The sequence below is a fragment of the Saccoglossus kowalevskii genome, unplaced genomic scaffold (assembly GCF_978046115.1).
Source record: "Saccoglossus kowalevskii unplaced genomic scaffold, keSacKowa6.1 SCAFFOLD_199, whole genome shotgun sequence".
Taxonomy (NCBI): Eukaryota; Metazoa; Hemichordata; class Enteropneusta; family Harrimaniidae; genus Saccoglossus; species Saccoglossus kowalevskii.
In genome coordinates, this window is record NW_028188688.1 from 1,554 (window position 1) to 20,044 (window position 18,491).

General features: G+C 34.6%; 1 protein-coding gene across 1 annotated transcript; it reads left to right on the forward strand.

The window, feature by feature from the left end:
* Positions 1 to 7,422: 7,422 nt before the first annotated feature.
* Positions 7,423 to 17,995, forward strand: LOC146725391 (uncharacterized; the record flags this gene model as incomplete). The annotated part of the gene is made up of 2 exons (XM_085496360.1): positions 7,423 to 8,410; positions 11,616 to 17,995. Coding segments are annotated over 2 exons (7,368 nt in total), but the record flags the coding sequence as incomplete, so codon positions are not given.
* Between the last annotated feature and the right edge of the window lie 496 nt (positions 17,996 to 18,491).

Genomic DNA, 18,491 nt, shown 5'->3' on the forward strand with positions numbered 1-18,491 from the left:
TGAGCGGATGTTGTATGCCAAGTTTTGTTTAAATCTGGCAAATCGTTCATAAGTTATAGTGTACTTTCACTTTTTACTAAATCCAAGATGGCTGCCAAAAGAAGCCATTTTTCGAAAATATGCTACAGTAACTTTGTAGAGCTATCAACAGAGATACTATATGCTAAATTGATTGTCAAACAAACAAGCAGTTTTTAAGAAGATAATTTTTTGAGGTTTTTTGCAATTTTTTGATAAATTCAATATGGCCGCCAAAACCACTTGAATCATGGGAAATATTTTTATGAACACATGATCATCTTATTGAAGGGATGTTGTATGCCAACTTTGGTTTAAATCTGGCAAATTGTTCATAAGTTATAGCGTACTTTCACTTTTTACTAAATCCAAGATGGCTGCCAAAGGAAGCCATTTTTCAAAAATCTGCTTCAGTCACTTTGTAGAGCTATGGCCATAGGTGCTGCAAAGCAAATGTATAATCACATGAATGAGCCATTTTCGAGAAGAAGATTTTAAAAGTTTTTTGTCAATTTTCGGAAAATCCAATATGGCGGCCAAGGTCACATGACCGCTAAAGATTTTATTGCTTATATTTGCTAGACATGAGCAAATGATGCCACACAAAAAAACCGGAAGTTCCTAGACCCTCAGAAAGTGGTGCAATTGAGTACTTCCGGTCTGTGTTCTACCTAAGATGGCGGCCAGGTCAGGTGACCTACATAGCTGGTTTTGGGATATGCACCACAACTCATGGCCCTTTATCAGAATGCGAAATGGCAAGTCAATCGCAGCATTATTTTTCAAGTTACAGTGGTTACAAAAAACGGCGGAAAAATAATAATAATAAATATAGCTGCATAACAGCAATGACGGGTTTCGAGCCTGCATGGCTGATGGCAAATTGCACTTGCTTGATGTGATTATTTGACGAACGTTTCATGTCTAGAATGCAATGTTCTTAACAAGTCCTCTGGTATTTTGGTTTATGAACCACACTGGAATCAACAGACATAACCATTGATAGTCATCTGTCCAATGTTATTCATAATACAGATGATTTTTTTGGAGGTATTTTGCATTTTTGTGATAAATTCAAGATGGCCGCCAAAACTACTTGAATCATGGGGAATTTTTTCACGTACACATAATCATATTGAACGGATGTTGTATGCCAACTTTGGTTTAAATCTGGCAAATTGTTCATGAGTTATAGCGAAATTTCACTTTTTACTAAATTTAAGATGGCTGCCAAATGAAGCCATTTTTCAAAAATCTGTTTCAGTAGCTTTGTAGGGCTATCAAGAGAGATACTATATGCTAAATTCCATGTCAAACAAGCGGGTAGTTTTTAAGAAAATGATTTTTTGATTTTTTTTTTACATTTTTTGGATAAATTCAAGATGGCAGCCAAAACCACTTGAATCGTGGGAAATATTTTCATGAACACATAATCACCGCATTGAACGGATGTTGTATGCCAACTTTGGTTTCAATCTGGCAAATTGTTCATGACTTATAGCGTAACTTCACTTTTTACTAAATCCAGGATGGCTGCTAAAGAAAGCCATTTTTCAAAAATCTGCTTCATTAAATTTGTAGAGCTATCAACATAGGTGCTGCAAAGCAAATTTCTTATCATAGGAATGAGCCATTTTTAAAAAGAAGATTTTTAAAGTTTTTTGTCATTTTCAGAAAATCCAATATGGCGGCCAAGGTCACATGACCGTTAAAGATTTTATTGATGATATTTGCTAGACATGACTCTTTCTGTAGTTTACTGTTTGTCATAGTAATTTAAATCAAGCATGTTGTTTAACCATGGCTGGTTAACATAGCGGCGATGGCAGTGATTTCATTATACAGTTTCTTTCTTTATTGGATGAATTAATTTCTTGTGACTCACTAATCCGGCAATGCGTGTATTTAAATAACAAGGTTCACCGTCAGGATGTTCACATTTGAAATAGCCTGAAAACATTTTAAATACTAAAATATAACGCATGTCATGTTAGCGTAAAATATGAGGCTTCATTGTGGAGATGTATTAAGAAGTTTCTGCGGCCTGGCTGCCATAGAGGGCGCACATTATACTAGAACTGCATGTAACCACGGAACTTACATGATGGGACCTATAGTCGTTTTTGAAATTGTTAATTGCCGCACCATAAACAAAACATTTTAAATATTTTCTTGCACATGTGCTCCAGTTCTCGCATTCCATCTTGTACTTAGTTTAATAACTTATAATTATTATTATATATATGTTGTAAAATTATGTTGTCAATATGATACCAGAGACGTCTAAGTCATGTCAAGTTCTGGTTATAAAATTAATATGTATAATATTTTGTTTACATCTGTGTGGGCGAGTCCCGGGACAGAGTATGCCCGGTATAAACTGTCATATCATAACAGTTACATAAAACGACGGTCTAGCAGTGACAGACGCGTACTTTAATATTGATCAAATTACAACACATGTATAGTCTTAGTATAAACCGTACATAAATCATGTCATGTACTCGATAAAACACTGACAATCAATACAGCGTCGTTTATATTTACAGCCTCTACAAGTATATATAACTTTAATTCGTGTACAAAATATGCACATTTTTGCATTTGAACACGATTAAAATAAAGGCATAACATTTCCACAAATCAATCTGAAAAAAAAACTAGGTGTGATCTGATTTCGTAAATTTTATTGCACTACTAATTACTAGTATAACCATGGAACTGGTTTATAGTTCCATGGTATAACTAAGACTGTTGGACTTGGACAACGACCCGTCTCTCAGGCCGTGACTGTGAAAACTATATAGCGCCACCAGACGGTCGAAGTTTATATGCTGCGCTTTCGTTTTGGTGAGTACACGTTTATTTTATGATCGGAGATTCAAAAGTTGAATATTGATAATATATGACAATATATGTTACTATAAGTGAACGTATCCGAAATGTAAAGGTCTAGTAGTCGCATTCTCAGGTCCAGTTTTCGGTGTAAGATATTAAATATGATAGATTTTGTGCATTTTCTAGTCATTTATCGTGTAAAACAATCATGGCGTCGCCCAGTCATGTCGACCGGAAGTGCGTGCATCGTGTTCAACTTTTGAAAGCATTGCACATGTCTAATAAATTTGGAAATATAGAAAGTCACAGACGTGTCATTTGAGCGGCACAAACAAACAAAGACATTATTTTACAGCTATAATGGGTGAAATAATTGAACAATGTCGCTATTTTATAGTGTCGATTATTTAGAAAGGTCAAACCTCAATTCCCAAAACTAGCAATGTATGAGGTAACCCGAATCTCTGGCCCCCGACCCCTGGCCAATGAGTTATTAATTTACATGTTTTTCTCGCAATTTTTTATATATTTAACGCCACTCGCCAATGTACGTAAAACGCGGAAGTGAATTGGCCGATAAGTTACCATGACTCGACAGTAATATAGAGACATTTCGCGATTGGCGTCTTTCGTGGTCGGTAATATTTACGAAAAAATCTTTGTTCACTGTTTTATAAACTGGCTTGGCAGTTCTCATCACCAAATAAACAATGTCACAGCTATTCGGCCACTTTTCCAACAAATCCAAAATCATAATTGATAATTTTGTTCACTTAACATTTGTACTATGATTACTTTTGAAGTTTTGATAATTTGAATGCATACTTGTACACTCACAAAAATACCCCCAGGATAAGAGAATTTAGTTTATACCCTTGACAAAAAAGCATTATTTTTCCTGTCTTAATATTGATTTTTTTTTTGATCTGTGTAACTGTATGTGGAAATCCTAATAAGATTTAATGTACAGTTCACAACTGACAGTTTTGCAATATTAGAGGTTGTGAACTTGTCCATAGAGGCTGCAAACTGCAATTTTTTTTATAAAGATTGTGTTCACTGACATTTAATTTGTATGTTTTTCTTATTGGTGTGACTACAGTGACTGTGTAGTGTACTCGGCAGTTTTTTTTTTTGTCTTTTGTTGTCTGTTTTGTGTTCTTGGAGTTTTGTACAAAAATCAATGGTTAAATAAGTATATTATTTCCATTTTGCAGTACATCGTAGACAGTACTTGTATACTTGTATACAACCTGCGTCCTTGAAAATCGAGTCTTATCACCATTGCGTTTCCAAGCGAAAATATGTTGATGCCAAAAACGACTGATTTTCGCCAAATCTTCTATGATTTTTTGATAATATCATTAATTCAGTTCAGCGGTTAGATAGATTTATTAGAGACGCTTGTGAAACAAAATTGATGATGTAAATCACTCTGGCGACGAAAAAATCGGCGATAAAGCCAAGGGGATGAGGGACTGAATTTAAAAAAACGTATTTTGTATGTATGCCATTCAATTTGGCCTGAGCCAGAGATTGGCTAGTGGTGTTAAATATATAAAAATTTGTGAGAAAAACATGTAAATGGCTCATTGGCCAGGGGGCCATTCAATTTGGTCGGGGAAATATTGGCTGGGGACAGAGATTCAGGGTTACCCCAATGTATGTGTTAACAATTTCAAAACCTGGAGTCATCCGGTTCTTTGCACATGTGTTTTTTACCAAATTTTCTTGCTGGTCCTTAATTAATTGCTATTTTTGTTATTTGTGGGTATGTTGCATTGATATTTCAATCGTCTTGTGTGTACTTGACTATCTAATGGTTGATTTTGAGCCTATTGCTTGGATACCATACATATAGGTACCTCAGGTATACCTATCTGAGATTTGTTCAATTCATGATGATATCTAATTTTGAACAGCTAACATCGGGGCTATCTCAGCTGACAGGCTGATTGTTAGTCCCCGTTCGGACGTAGTCCGAAAACGGGGACTTATGTTTTGCCCTGTGTGCGTCTGTGCGTCCATGATCACCTGTATCTCGAACATGCATGGACCGATTAAGTTCAAACTTCACTCATACATCACACATTATATGGGACATATGCACATGCATTTTTTTCATGATCTGATTAATGATAGCCGAATAGCGGTCATTTTAAGGCCGAAAATGCATCAAAATCGCACATTTTCACCATTCCGGACCCGGATCTCAGTTATGCATGGACAGATTTTGTTCAAATTTGGTACATACATTAAACATAATAGGACCTTGATGCACGTCATTTTTTTTTGGATCGGGCTTGAAATGGCCGACTGGCGGCCATTTTGTTTTAAAGATTTCAGTTCTGGATCCGTATCCGAGACATGTCTGGATTGATCAAGTTCAAACTTCACACACACATGGTACATCATGTCACAAATAGATATGTGCATTTGTTTCATGATCCGCTTAACAATAGCTGAATAATGGCCATTTTGTTCAGATTTAGTGCATATATTAAACATAATATAAGCTTGATGCATACCAATTTTTCTTCGGATCAAGTTCAAAATGGCCAACTGGCGGCCATTTTGTTTTAAAGAATTTAGTTTTCGATCCATATCTCGGACATGCCTGGACAGATCAAGTTCAAACTTCACATACACATTATACATTATATCATACATATGCCTGTGCATTTGGGCCAGTCCTTTTAAGGTCAAAAATTTACAAAAATTGCACATTTTCACCATACCGGAACTGAATCTTAGTCATGCATGGGCAAATTTAGTTTAAATTTTTGTTTGGATTGTGTTAAAAATGGCTGACTAGTGGCTATTTTGTTTTACTGAATGCAGTTCAACATCCATATTGTTGCTGCTTTGAATGTATATGTCACTCAAATATGAACGGAACGGGGACGTGTCATTGACAATGACTTGTTTTATTTTGTATTGTGACCTTTGACCTATAGTACGAACTGCATGTTGCGGTTTCAGCCACTGGTCAAGTTAATGACCCCTTGTCAATAATCATTGGTTGTAATGATTTACTATTTCACGTTTCCTGAAATCTATCTGAATCAATTAACAGGGCGAACAATTTTTTAAATAATTTGTAGCGAAGAGTGAATAGTTTAGTGAATAGAGATTCAGTGAATATTTTTTATTATGTTTATTAAAGAGTTGTTTGTTACACTTTCCTGTGTAGGTTTGCCATTTATGTGTATTAGTACCAAAAATTGCTGTGTTGACCGTCACATTACTATAATAATTGTAAATTCACTATGTTGCATAATTTAACAGTTCTCTATATTTCACTTGCAGTCTATAACAATCTATTCCTGTATATTGAAAGGTAAGATATGTCTAGGCATGAAAGTTGAATTTGTTATGATCTATACCTTATATAATTTTAATTTGGTTAAAAATTATGTATCAAACATGTACACATTTTATTAGCCGTTAATAATGAAGTGTGATCTGATACTTATACACATTATTACTACATGTCAGCATTATGGTAAAATATATCAAAGTTCACATGATTTGTGGGAGTTAGTGCTATATGTAGATCATTTTGTCACTCAACTGGGGAATTGATATATATATATGTGTCAATCTTTCTAGCCTATGCATACATATCTGGACCAATCAGGTTTTTAGTTTAGTAATTCAATAGACATTCTAAGCAGTAAATAAAGTTTTATGGTGTTCTAATTCAAGACACCTGTATGTCCACAATTTTTAGGTAACATATTTTTGAAATCAACCATTTTTTACAACCAGATCTCATTCACACAAACACTTTGATCATGTTTGAACATGTTTAGAGGTAGATATGAGTGTATGTTTAGCTCTTTATTAACAACTGTATAAACTTCAAAAATCATAAACACAGACATCAGACCTATGTACATGTATTTGTGTGATGATCCAATTCAAGACAGCTGTGTGGTATTTAACTGTGAAGGAAAAAAGTCACAATGCAAGTTTGCAATTTATCTCACTGTTTTGCTTGCAAATTAGCAGTATTGCTAATGAAATTGACACAGGTAGCATCTGTATTTTAATAACAATGTACCTATCTCTTGTAAGTAAAAACAGTGCTCAATTTAGCAAATATATTAAATAAATCAATCGTATTTTGACAATTGTATCTTTCAGATGCCTCGAAAGAAAGGTTGGAAGAGAGGTGAAGCTCTAAAGAAGAGGTTGGCCTTGGGTAGAAACCCACCAACCAATGTCCTTCGGGATCAAAGCGATACTGTCCTTCGGGATCAAAGCGATACTGTCCTTCGGGATCATAATAAATCAGAAAGTATTGTCCTTCGGGATCATAATGAATCAGAAAGTACTGTCCTTCGGGATCATAGCAATACTGTCCTTCGGGATCATAGCAATACTGTCCTTCGGGATCATAGCAATACTGTCCTTCGGGATCATAGCAATACTGTCCTTCGGGATCATAGCAATACTGTCCTTCGGGATCATAGCAATACTGTCCTTCGGGATCATAATGAATCAGAAAGTATTGTCCTTCGGGATCAGAATGAATCTGTAAGTATTATCTTTCGGGATCAGAACGAGTTGCAAATTAGTGCTGGAAGTGTTTTTAATAAAGTACATGATGAAGAAACAAATAATGTTGCAGAGAGTTTCTCATTAGAGCAATTTCATTTCTTAAATGATTCAGTTGGAAATGTTAATGATCAGACAACAGGTAATAAGTTCATGCTAAAAACTTCAGTACAAGGAAGTTTTCATCAAGGTCATCATCAATTTCTAGATAACAGTGGAAAACAGTGTGTTGCAAATAGCTTAGTTTCTATGATATTCAGTCAAATCAAATATGTAGATTCATGGGAATCGGAAGACTTGGATATAATACTGCAAACTGGTAATGAATTGTATGGCTTTTTACAACAGTCTACAACTGTTAATTCAGAACTGTTATTGGTGACAGAATTACCACAAACAGTTGATTTATTTGACACCCAGTTTACTTTGAGTGTTGGTGACTCATTATTTGGTATTATTGGTGAAAGTGATGATGAGAACACATTTCTTACACCATTTGACAATGCTCTTGATATATCATTAACTGAATATAATTCATGCTTTGTTATATTTGGCGGAGCAGCATTTGCTGTGATCAAGAATGATGGATTTTATTGGATCTTTGATTCACATTCAAGAAATTCCAAAGGCATGGTAGCACCTGATGGATTAAGCATAGTAATCAAGTTCAGTAGTATTGAGATGGTGTATAAACATTGTTGTGATCTTGCTGTATCCATGCACGTGCATGAAAATGAACAGTTTGAAGTTACGGGTATAAATGTTAATGCTGAAAAGTATCATGTTATTGACAGTGAAACACAGTCAGATAATGAAGTGGAGTTAGTTGAATCAGATCATACACCTTTTTTATATAAACCCTTGTCCTCTGAGATGTGTCAAATATTGTGTACTGAACTTAGTTTACAAAATGAAAGAGACAGATTTGGGTTTCATACTGAAAATTTTGAAATGGGTGAACCATGCAAAACCAAATCTATCCAAGGGGATGGTAATTGTTTTTTCCGGGCTTTGTCATATGTACTATCTGGAAGTGAGGATAACCACATGCAAATCAGATTAGCCATTGTAAATCATCTAAAGAAGAATAACCCTGTATTTTACCCCTTTTTGACTCCCATGTGCGAAGCACAAAATGGGAGTCTTTGCAGTTAGTGTGTCTGTATGTGTGTATGTGTGTATGTGTGTATGTGTGTATGTGTGTATGTGTGTGTGTATGTGTGTATGTGTGTCCGACTGTTCCACTGCTATCTCAAGAACCATACATCGGTTTTTGATGAAACTTGGTGCATAGATGCTCTGGGCCAATGCGCAGATTTGATTAGGTTTTGGTAAAAATCCATGCTCGTTAATTACCTAATTTGCATGATAATTAGCTAATTTTTAGCTGTTCTATGACTGTTCCACTGATATCTAAAGAACCACTCATTGGATTTTGATGAAACTTGGTACATAGATGCTCTGAACATATGCGCAGATTTGATTAATTTTTGGTAAAAATCCGTGCATATTAATTACCTAATTTGCATGATAATTAGCTATTTTTTAGTGGTTCCATGACTGTTCCACTGATATCTAAACAACCACTCATTGGATTTTGATGAAACTTTGTACATAGATGCTCTGAACTAATGCTAGGTTTTGATTAGTTTTTGGTAATAATCCGTGGATACTAATTACCTAATTTGCATAATGATTAGTCAATTTTCGGTTTTTCCACTGATATCTCAAGTACTAATCATCACATTTCAATGAAACTTGGTACATAGATGTCATACGACACTGCACAGACCTGATAGTTTTTATGGTAATATCAGTACGTATTAATTACCTAATTTGCATAATTAATTAATTTTCAGCATTTGATATAAGTAGTTAGCATTACATTTCAATGAAACTTGGTACTTACATACTCAAGGACTATGCAGAGATTGATTGTTTTCGATAAATATTTGTGCATATTAATCACCTAATTTGCATAATTAGTTAATTTTCAGCTTTTCCACGGGTATCTCAAGTACTAATCATCGCATTTCAATGAAACTTGGTACATAGATCCTTTAGGACTATGCAGAGACCTGATTAGTTTTAGGGTAAATAATTGTGCATATTAATTACCTAATTTGCATAATTAATTTTCAGCTTTTCTACTGATATCTAAAGTACTAATCATCATATTTCAATGAATCTAGAATTATGCAGACCCAATTAGTTTCCGGTAAATATTTGTGCATATTAATCACCTAATTTGCATAATTAACCAACTTTCACACTGATATCTCAGGTACTATACATCACATATCAATGAATGTACATGGATGCTGTAGGACAATAGACAGACCTGAATAATTGTGGGTTAAAATCTGTACATATTAATTACCTAATTTGCATAATTAACCAATTTTAATCTTTCACACTGATATCTAAAGTACCGTAAAAACTCCAAAATTTCGACTGGTTTTAAATAATTTGTGTTAGAAATGTGACGTGTTTTTAGAGTCAAAATTAAGGTGCATTTTCGGACAGTCGAATTTTTCAGAATAGAAATCAGCAAAAAAAAATGGGGATGATAGACAGTGTGCTTCATTAGTTTTTAAAAAATGCAATGTCCGTCAATTGACGTAAACTTCCTCATGTTTCACGGTAAAAGCAAAGGTCGTGGCCAAGTTGTAACTCAAAATCTAAACAAAGTCATCAATCAGTGAGTATTATGACAAGCAAAACAAAACATCAAGACGCGGAGAAGAGGTCAGCACAAAACTAATAGGTCAAAAGACAAAGCTGTCTCGCACTACCTAGGAAAACTTGCGAATGTTCGAAGTACAGGTACCCATTGGACAAAAGATACATGGAAGTTTAGCAAACGATCTCCCCGACCCAGTGCAATGTATCCGGTTAGAATCAAAGCTCACGTGTCCCTTATTTGAGCACCGTACCGGTGATTTGAGGGACCAAATTCTGCCGTAAATTCGCCCTTGGATTAAAAAATATAATGGGATTTAAGAAAATAAAATGGGACTTTTAAGGTGTATTTTGGCGTCATTTTTCGGACATTTCAATCAATCCTGCCGGCTAAAATAGAGTCTAAGTTTTACCGTAGTCATTGACGTCTGTCTATTCAAGAGTACACGAGTATGATTTTTATCGTGACTAGCGTGAGCGGGTAAGCTTCCTTTCGAGAATGAGCTGTTATCACTGTGAACAATGTTAAATTATTCTTCAGATGACCAGTTTATTTTTTAAAAACAACTAATTTTTTTATTTAAAAAAAATCATGCCGTTTTCGCAACATCCAGCTTTTTGATTGGTTAATTAGCGATTTGACCTATTTGACCTAAGAGAACATGGCGGATATCCTACAGCATCAAACGTTTATACGAGACCGGAATCATTCACTTACGATGAAACTAAGTTGACTTTTATTTGTATTTCATAACCATTCAACAAATTTATTTTGTGTACATTATTATAATCACTACTGAGTACAGTAATAATCAACAATTCAGAAACGCAGCATGCCGAGATTTTTGTGTTCGTTTTTATTTGAAACTTCGTTTATTTAGAATATATTTTCGTTACCAATAAAATAAAAATCTCTCAGTCAATCAGAAACCCGGATTCATGCCTTTGAGAAAGGTCCCGTTTGAACGCTCACATCGGTTTTTTTTTTCGTTTGGGGGAAAACTAAAACTGGTCGCAATTTTCGAATAAGAATGAGTCGGCAATTTTTAGTGGAGTCGAAAATTTGGAGGTAAATAAAACACCGAAACCCGGCAAATAAATAGGCGGTCAAATTTTTAGAGGGGTCGAAATTTTGGAGTTTTCACGGTGCTAATTATTCCATTTCAATGAAACTTAGTACAAAGATGCTCTAGGACAATGTACAAACCTAATTAGTTTGGGGTAAAAATCTGTTCATATTAATTCCCTAATAAGCATAATAATTCATAATTTTTTGGTTCTAATCACATTTCAATTAAACTTGGAGACATAGATTTTCTGTTACATTGCGCAGACCTCATTAGTTTTACACTCAAATCTGGTCATATTAATTTTCTGATTTGCATAATTAGTTTTCAGCTAAGTAATTTCGAATTATATTTAATGTGTCTCCAATACTCTCAGCACATGGGAGTTCTTTCTAAGCTTTCTTTGATTAAGACCAGGCCATGTGTCTGTTGATGATTACATTATAGTATCTGGTATGCAATATGCTCAAACATGGGCAACAGAAGTTGAAATACTTGGAGCTGCTGATTTATTAAGAACAGATATTTGTACATTTAGCAGAGGTAAATGGATTAGATACTCCAACTATCAGCTTAACAAGAGTGTAACCAATAATGGTAAAGCAATATACTTAAAACACGCCATGGAAATACATTATGAAGTGATTGAATGTGTCAAGCATGCTGGTGATATGTTGTGTGACTGCTCCCAGAGCATTATTATAGAACAAGACAGGGTGTCAACAATTGGAATGAAGAAAAGACGCTTAGAAAGCATAGAAACTGATATTGGAACAACAATGAAATTATTTAAAAATGATAGTAATATAGAGTCAGATGATGTACCAAACACTTTAACTACACCAGCAAAAATTACACGATCTCGGGGCAGACGTTCCTATCTTAAATGTTTGAAAGAATATTTTCAAAGAAAACAAACTGAGCAACATGTTGTTAATAAATGTAAACTAGAGAAACAGCGAGAGCGATATTACAATGATGACAGTTTTTGCCAGAGGAAAAAAAAGAACATGATTCAACATTATGCAAATAATAAGTCTCACAGAGAAGCTTTGAAGTCAAAAAGCATTACAAAATATAAAGACGATGAATTACACAGGGAGTCTGTGAAATCTAGAAGCATTACTAAATATAAAGATAATGAGTCACACAGGGAATCTCTAAAGGCAAGAAGCAAAGTAAAATATGAACAAAATGACATACATAGGGAAGTTTGGAAGACAAGGAGCAGAGCAAAATATAAATATAATCCGTCACATAGAGAAGCAGTGAAATCAAAAAGTATTACAAAATATAAATCCAATGAGTCGCACAGAGAAGCTGTGAAGGCAAGGAGTACTACAAAATATAAAACCAATGAGTCACACAGAGAAGCTGTGAAGACAAGGAGTACTACAAAATATAAAACCAATGAGTCGCACAGAGAAGCTGTGAAGGCAAGGAGTACTACAAAATATAAAAAGAATGAACAGCATAGAAAAGATGTTTTAAATAGAACACCCACCAAGAGATTAATAGAATCAAATAAGAAACAATATTTTAGAAATGTATTGGATATGTTTAGAAATGAAATTGCCTATGGACCAGATTTTGTCTGTGCAGTATGCCATCGGCGACTTTTCAGAAATCAAGTTATTCACTGTAAAAAAGAGGTGTACACCAAAAAAGGTGGAAATGTCGTATTAATTGCAGATAAGTGTATTACCAAAGATTATCTACACAAATGTAGCAGTGTGTGTTCTAGTGATAGTGAATGTTTATATTTGAAAAATGGACAGTGTAAATTATGGATTTGTTTCACTTGTCAAAGAAAAATTCTGAGTGGTAAAATTCCATGTGAAGCAGTTACCAACAATCTTAATCTGAAGCCTATTCCAGATGAATTAAAATGCTTAAACTCTCTTGAACAACATTTGGTGGCATTGCACATACCTTTTATGAAAATGTTGGCTTTACCAAAAGGTGGACAGAATGGTGTTCATGGACCTGTTGTATGTGTCCCTTCTAGCATTGATAAAGCTACATCCATTTTACCAAGATGTGAATCAGATGACCAAATGATAAAAGTAAAACTGAAGCGGAAACTAACATACAAGGGCCATTATCAGTATCACTTTGTAAATGAGGCTCATATAAAGAATGCATTAGTATATCTCCAGAAGAACAATAAATGGTATAGTGATGTTTGTTTTAACAAAAATTGGGTTAATCCTTTAGCAAAAATTGAAGAAGAAATTGAAACACCAGATAGCGAAGATAGTGCCTCAAAACATTCTGAAGAAAAAAATAGAGATTTTGAGGACAATGAAGAAGAAAAAGATGGATTACTTTTAGATACATGTCTTCAACCAGTTGATGTTGGACCCGAAGTTCTTGATCAACCTTCTGATGAAATATCTTGTATTGCCCCTGCTGAAGGAAATAGTCCAGTTAAAATGTTAATGGATGAGGGTAATGAAGCAAAGTCTTTTCCTGTATTGTATCCTGAAGGATCACCAACATTTCATGACAAACGCAGTGAAAAAATAACATTGTCAAGATATCTGCATACTCGTTTGATGAATGCAGATGGTAGATTTGCAAAAAATACAGATTTTATATTTTATGCTCAGTATTTGTCAGAAGTACAACAAGTTGTCTCAAATGTGTCTATTGCTTTACGCAAAGGTTCTGGTAAAGCAGGTGGTCAATCTGTAACAGCTGCAACTCTAACAAATTCACAGTCATTGACTGACATTCTTAAGCACAATGAGGGATACAAGTTTTTGAAACCCATCCGTGGAACACCCCCTTTTTGGCAAAGTGCACAGAAAGATTTATTTGCAATGTTAAGACAGCTTGGTATACCTACATGGTTTTGTTCATTTTCATCTGCTGACACGAGATGGCCTGAAATAATTGAATGTATTCTTCGAGAAGAAGGTGATACACGAAGTTTTGAAGAGCTTGATTGGTCTGAAAAATGTTCTGTATTAAGAAACAACCCTGTAACTGCAGCTCGAATGTTTGAACACAGATTCCACTCTTTTTTGAAACAGGTAATAATGTCACCTGCAGCACCTATTGGCGAAATAGTAGATTATTTTTACCGTGTTGAATTTCAGCAACGTGGTTCTCCTCATACACATTGTCTTTTCTGGGTAAAGAATGCACCAATTATTGATAAAGATGATGACGAAGAAGTAACAACTTTTGTGGACAAATATGTCACTTGTGAAATGCCATCTCCGGAACAAGATGAAGAACTTAATGAGATTGTGAATAGTGTACAAAAACACAGTACAAGACATTCAAAAACTTGCAGAAAACTTGGTACTACTTGTAGATTTAATTTCCCACGTCCACCTTCAGAAAAAACCTTTATTGTTCGAACTGATGGAGACAAATCTAATGACAAAGAAGAGAAAACAATTGAAACTGATGATGTCATACAGAATTATGTTGATAGTGAATCAGAATATCAAGAAACAGACCAACAAAATGAGATGACTAAAGATACAGCCATGGCAATTTTGACAAAAATCTGGAATATACTACTCAATTCTGAAAAGAACTTCACATCTGTTTCATCCTTGTTTGCGTACATTGAATTAACCCAAGAAAACTTTGAGAAAGCGTGTAGCGTGTTGACAAAGAAAACAAGCATAGTTTTAAAACGCCAACCTTCTGATGTTTGGGTAAATCAATATAACAAAGATCTTCTGAGATGCTGGAATGCAAATATGGACATACAATATATTGTGGATGCCTACAGTTGTGTTGTGTACATTATTAGCTACATTTCAAAAGCAGAACGAGAAATGGGATTGTTGTTAGATCATGCACAGAGGGAAGCATCAAAAGAAGGGAATATGGATGCAAAACTTGCAATGAAAAAAATTGGAGGTGTATATCTTCACAACCGTGAGTTGAGTGCTCAGGAGGCTGTATACAGAGTTTGTAATTTGAGGTTAAAAGAATGCTCAAGAAAAGTACAATTTATTCCTACAGGCGATACTCCAATTAAAATGAGTCTTCCACTAGCAATTTTAAAGAGCATGAGTAAAGGCGGAGATCTCAACAATGAAAACATTTGGATGACAAGTATGCTTGATCGTTATAAGAATAGACCAAATAAAATTAATACCATGTGTCTTGCAAGTTTTGCTTCTGAATACAGAATTGTACCTACGTCAGAGGTAGAAAGAAAAAGAAATATTGATAACAATAAAGTTATTAAACTTAATAATGGTCTAGGTTATATGCAAAAGAGAACAAGAACTGATCCTGCAGTTGTCAGATATGCAAGATTTTCAGTAACTAAGCAACCAGAAAAGCATTATCAAAGTATATTGCAACTTTTTCTACCATATAGAGCTGAATGCCAGTTGAAACCTAAACAATTCCATTCATTTGAAGAGTTTTATCAAACTGGTGCTGTGAAATACAAGAACAATTGGCCTGAAAGAGTAAAATCTATAGTTGACAGAAATAAAGCAATGTTTGAGAAAGATGTTGATGTTATTGATGCAGCTGAGCAAATGCTTGAGTCATGCTCTATTTTAGAAGATGCATGGGCACAAATTCACCCAGAGTCTGAGAAGGAAAGATTAGAATGTTTAGAATCAGCTAGTACGAATTCGGTATCTAATGAATCAGAAAGTGAAGATTCAATTCCAGACTTGTTGCACAAAGATAAAAAAGACGTTTGTAAAGAAGTATATAGTCAGTGTGGAATGTCCAAAGATGAGGCTAAAATATTGATGAGATCACTTAATGATAAACAGCGTGATATATTTTACACTGTTCGACAATGGTGTTTAGATAAAGCTAATGGCAAGAATGTTGCACCATTTCACATGTTCTTAAGCGGAGGAGCAGGAACAGGAAAATCACATGTTATCAAGGCTGTGTATTATGAGGCTTCAAGAATTCTTGCTCGTATTCTACCAAATCCAGATGATATTTCTGTTCTGTTAACAGCACCAACCGGTGTAGCTGCGTTCAACATAAATGCAACCACTGTCCATAGTACTTTCTCAATAGCAGTTGATGCCAAATTGCCATATCAACCACTAGGACAAGATACATTAACCACCATTCGTTCCAAACTAAGTAGTCTGCAGATTCTTATTATTGATGAAATTTCAATGGTTGACAAGAAGTTGCTTTGTTATATACATGGGAGATTAAGGCAAATCAAACAGACTGGTGACTATTCACCATTTGGAAATGTTTCTGTGATTGCTGTAGGCGATTTTTATCAATTACCACCTGTAAAAGGAAAAGCTTTATATGTTAGTAGCGAAGGCATGGATCTGTGGAATGATTATTTCGCTATTGCTGAATTAACAGATGTAGTAAGGCAGCAAGATCAACAGTTTGCTGAGGCATTAAATAGCGTCAGAACACGAAGAAAATCTGATGAATTACCAGCAAGTGTTGTGAACATGTTTCGTCTATGTGAAACTGGTGAAGAGTACAATGGTATGCATATATTTGCAACAAATAAAGATGTGGATCAATGTAATATACACATGCTTCATTTAACATGTTCAAACCCCATATGTATTAATGCTCAAGACTTTTCTAGAAATACTAAAACTAAAAAACTAGAACAGAGGGAGAGGAACTATGTCAAAGTCTACAATACAAACTTGGCAAAGACGATTACTTTGGCTATAAATGCTCGTGTGATGTTAATTAAAAACATTGATGTATCTGATGGTCTAGTGAATGGTGTTTTTGGCAAAATTTCACATATTTCTTTTGAAGACAATAACATATTTCCATCCTGTATATATGTAGTGTTTGATAACATGAAGGTTGGTACTAAACTACGCAGTAAATCTGGAAGCTTCTCTGTATTATTACCAAATAGCACACCTATAAAACCATCAGAGGACAGAGTAAACAATGGTGGAGGCATTAGAAGACAATATCCATTAAAGCTAGCTTATGCATGCACTATACACAAAGTACAAGGATTAACAGTAGAGAAAGCTGTAGTATCATTGAATAAAATATTTTCTCCAGGGCAAGCTTATGTAGCCTTGAGTAGAGTTAAGACATTAGATGGCCTTATTATTCAAGATTTCAAGGAATCGAGTATGTATTGCAATGAAAAGATTGAATCAGCTCTATTAAGCATGCCAAAATACTTGACGTCAAAATCAGTGTCAGACAGGGTTTGCCAATGTACTATCTTGCTACTCAATGTTGAAGGATTATTATCTCATTTTGAAGACATCAAATGCGATAAAAGACTTGTTAATGTTGATTTTATGTGTTTGACAGAAACCTGGCTACTGGATGGGCAACTATATAGTGAATTGGAATTAAACGATTTTGATTTTCATCACAAACCACGGTCATTATCTTATGACACATCTAATGAGATCACATCAGATTTGAAACAACAGGCACATGGAGGTGTAGCAGTTTATTCTAGCATTCATAAAAGTACTGAATTCCTCAAGCTACATGTATCTAATTTGGAGTACTTAGCTTTTTATGTGGAAGACATACGTGTGTCAGTAGCTGTTATATATAGACCGCGGTCATATAAAGCTGATGTGTTTAGAGAAAACCTATTGTGTCTGGTTAGTGAAATGAGTAAAATATCTGCAAGTAACATTATTATTGGTGATTTCAACGAAAATATACTTGTGTCTTCCAGTGTGCAGAACATTTTGGAAAAGCAAGGATTCAAACAATGTGTAGCCTTACCAACTACAGAAAGTGGAACGTTGATTGACCATGTATACATTAAAAACGCTGACATTCTTAATGTTGAAGTTATACAAACTTATTATGGGTTTCATGATGCTGTGATTATTCGGTTCTGAAAGTATCATTATTTTGGTACACTCAACCTAGATTTATTATTATTGAAATTCCAATTTGCTACAACTGGAATGCTAAAATCACACTTAAGTGATATGTCTATTATAGGCGAAATATTTCAATGTATTTAGATATTAAGACTCCCTTTCTACTTTTACTGCACGAATAACATTCCTGGGCGTGAAAGTAAAACTAAGGGACACGCTCACCCACCCCACTCTACTTCACTCATTATAGGATTGGGAGGGGGGCACTTACTGACATGGATATCTCGCTAACTTATTTTTTATAACAAAACATATTTATTTTTTTTAACAGATTAGATAGTTGCAGTTACGTGGCATTTATTTATTGTATCTATTTTATGTTAAATTGTTTAGCTGATCAATGTAATGATGTTAACTACCATAATGTAATTGTTTACACGGACATAGTATAGGTCGTTATGCAAGATATATGATGTAATTAAGGACTTTGAATATAGAATCTATATTGTGA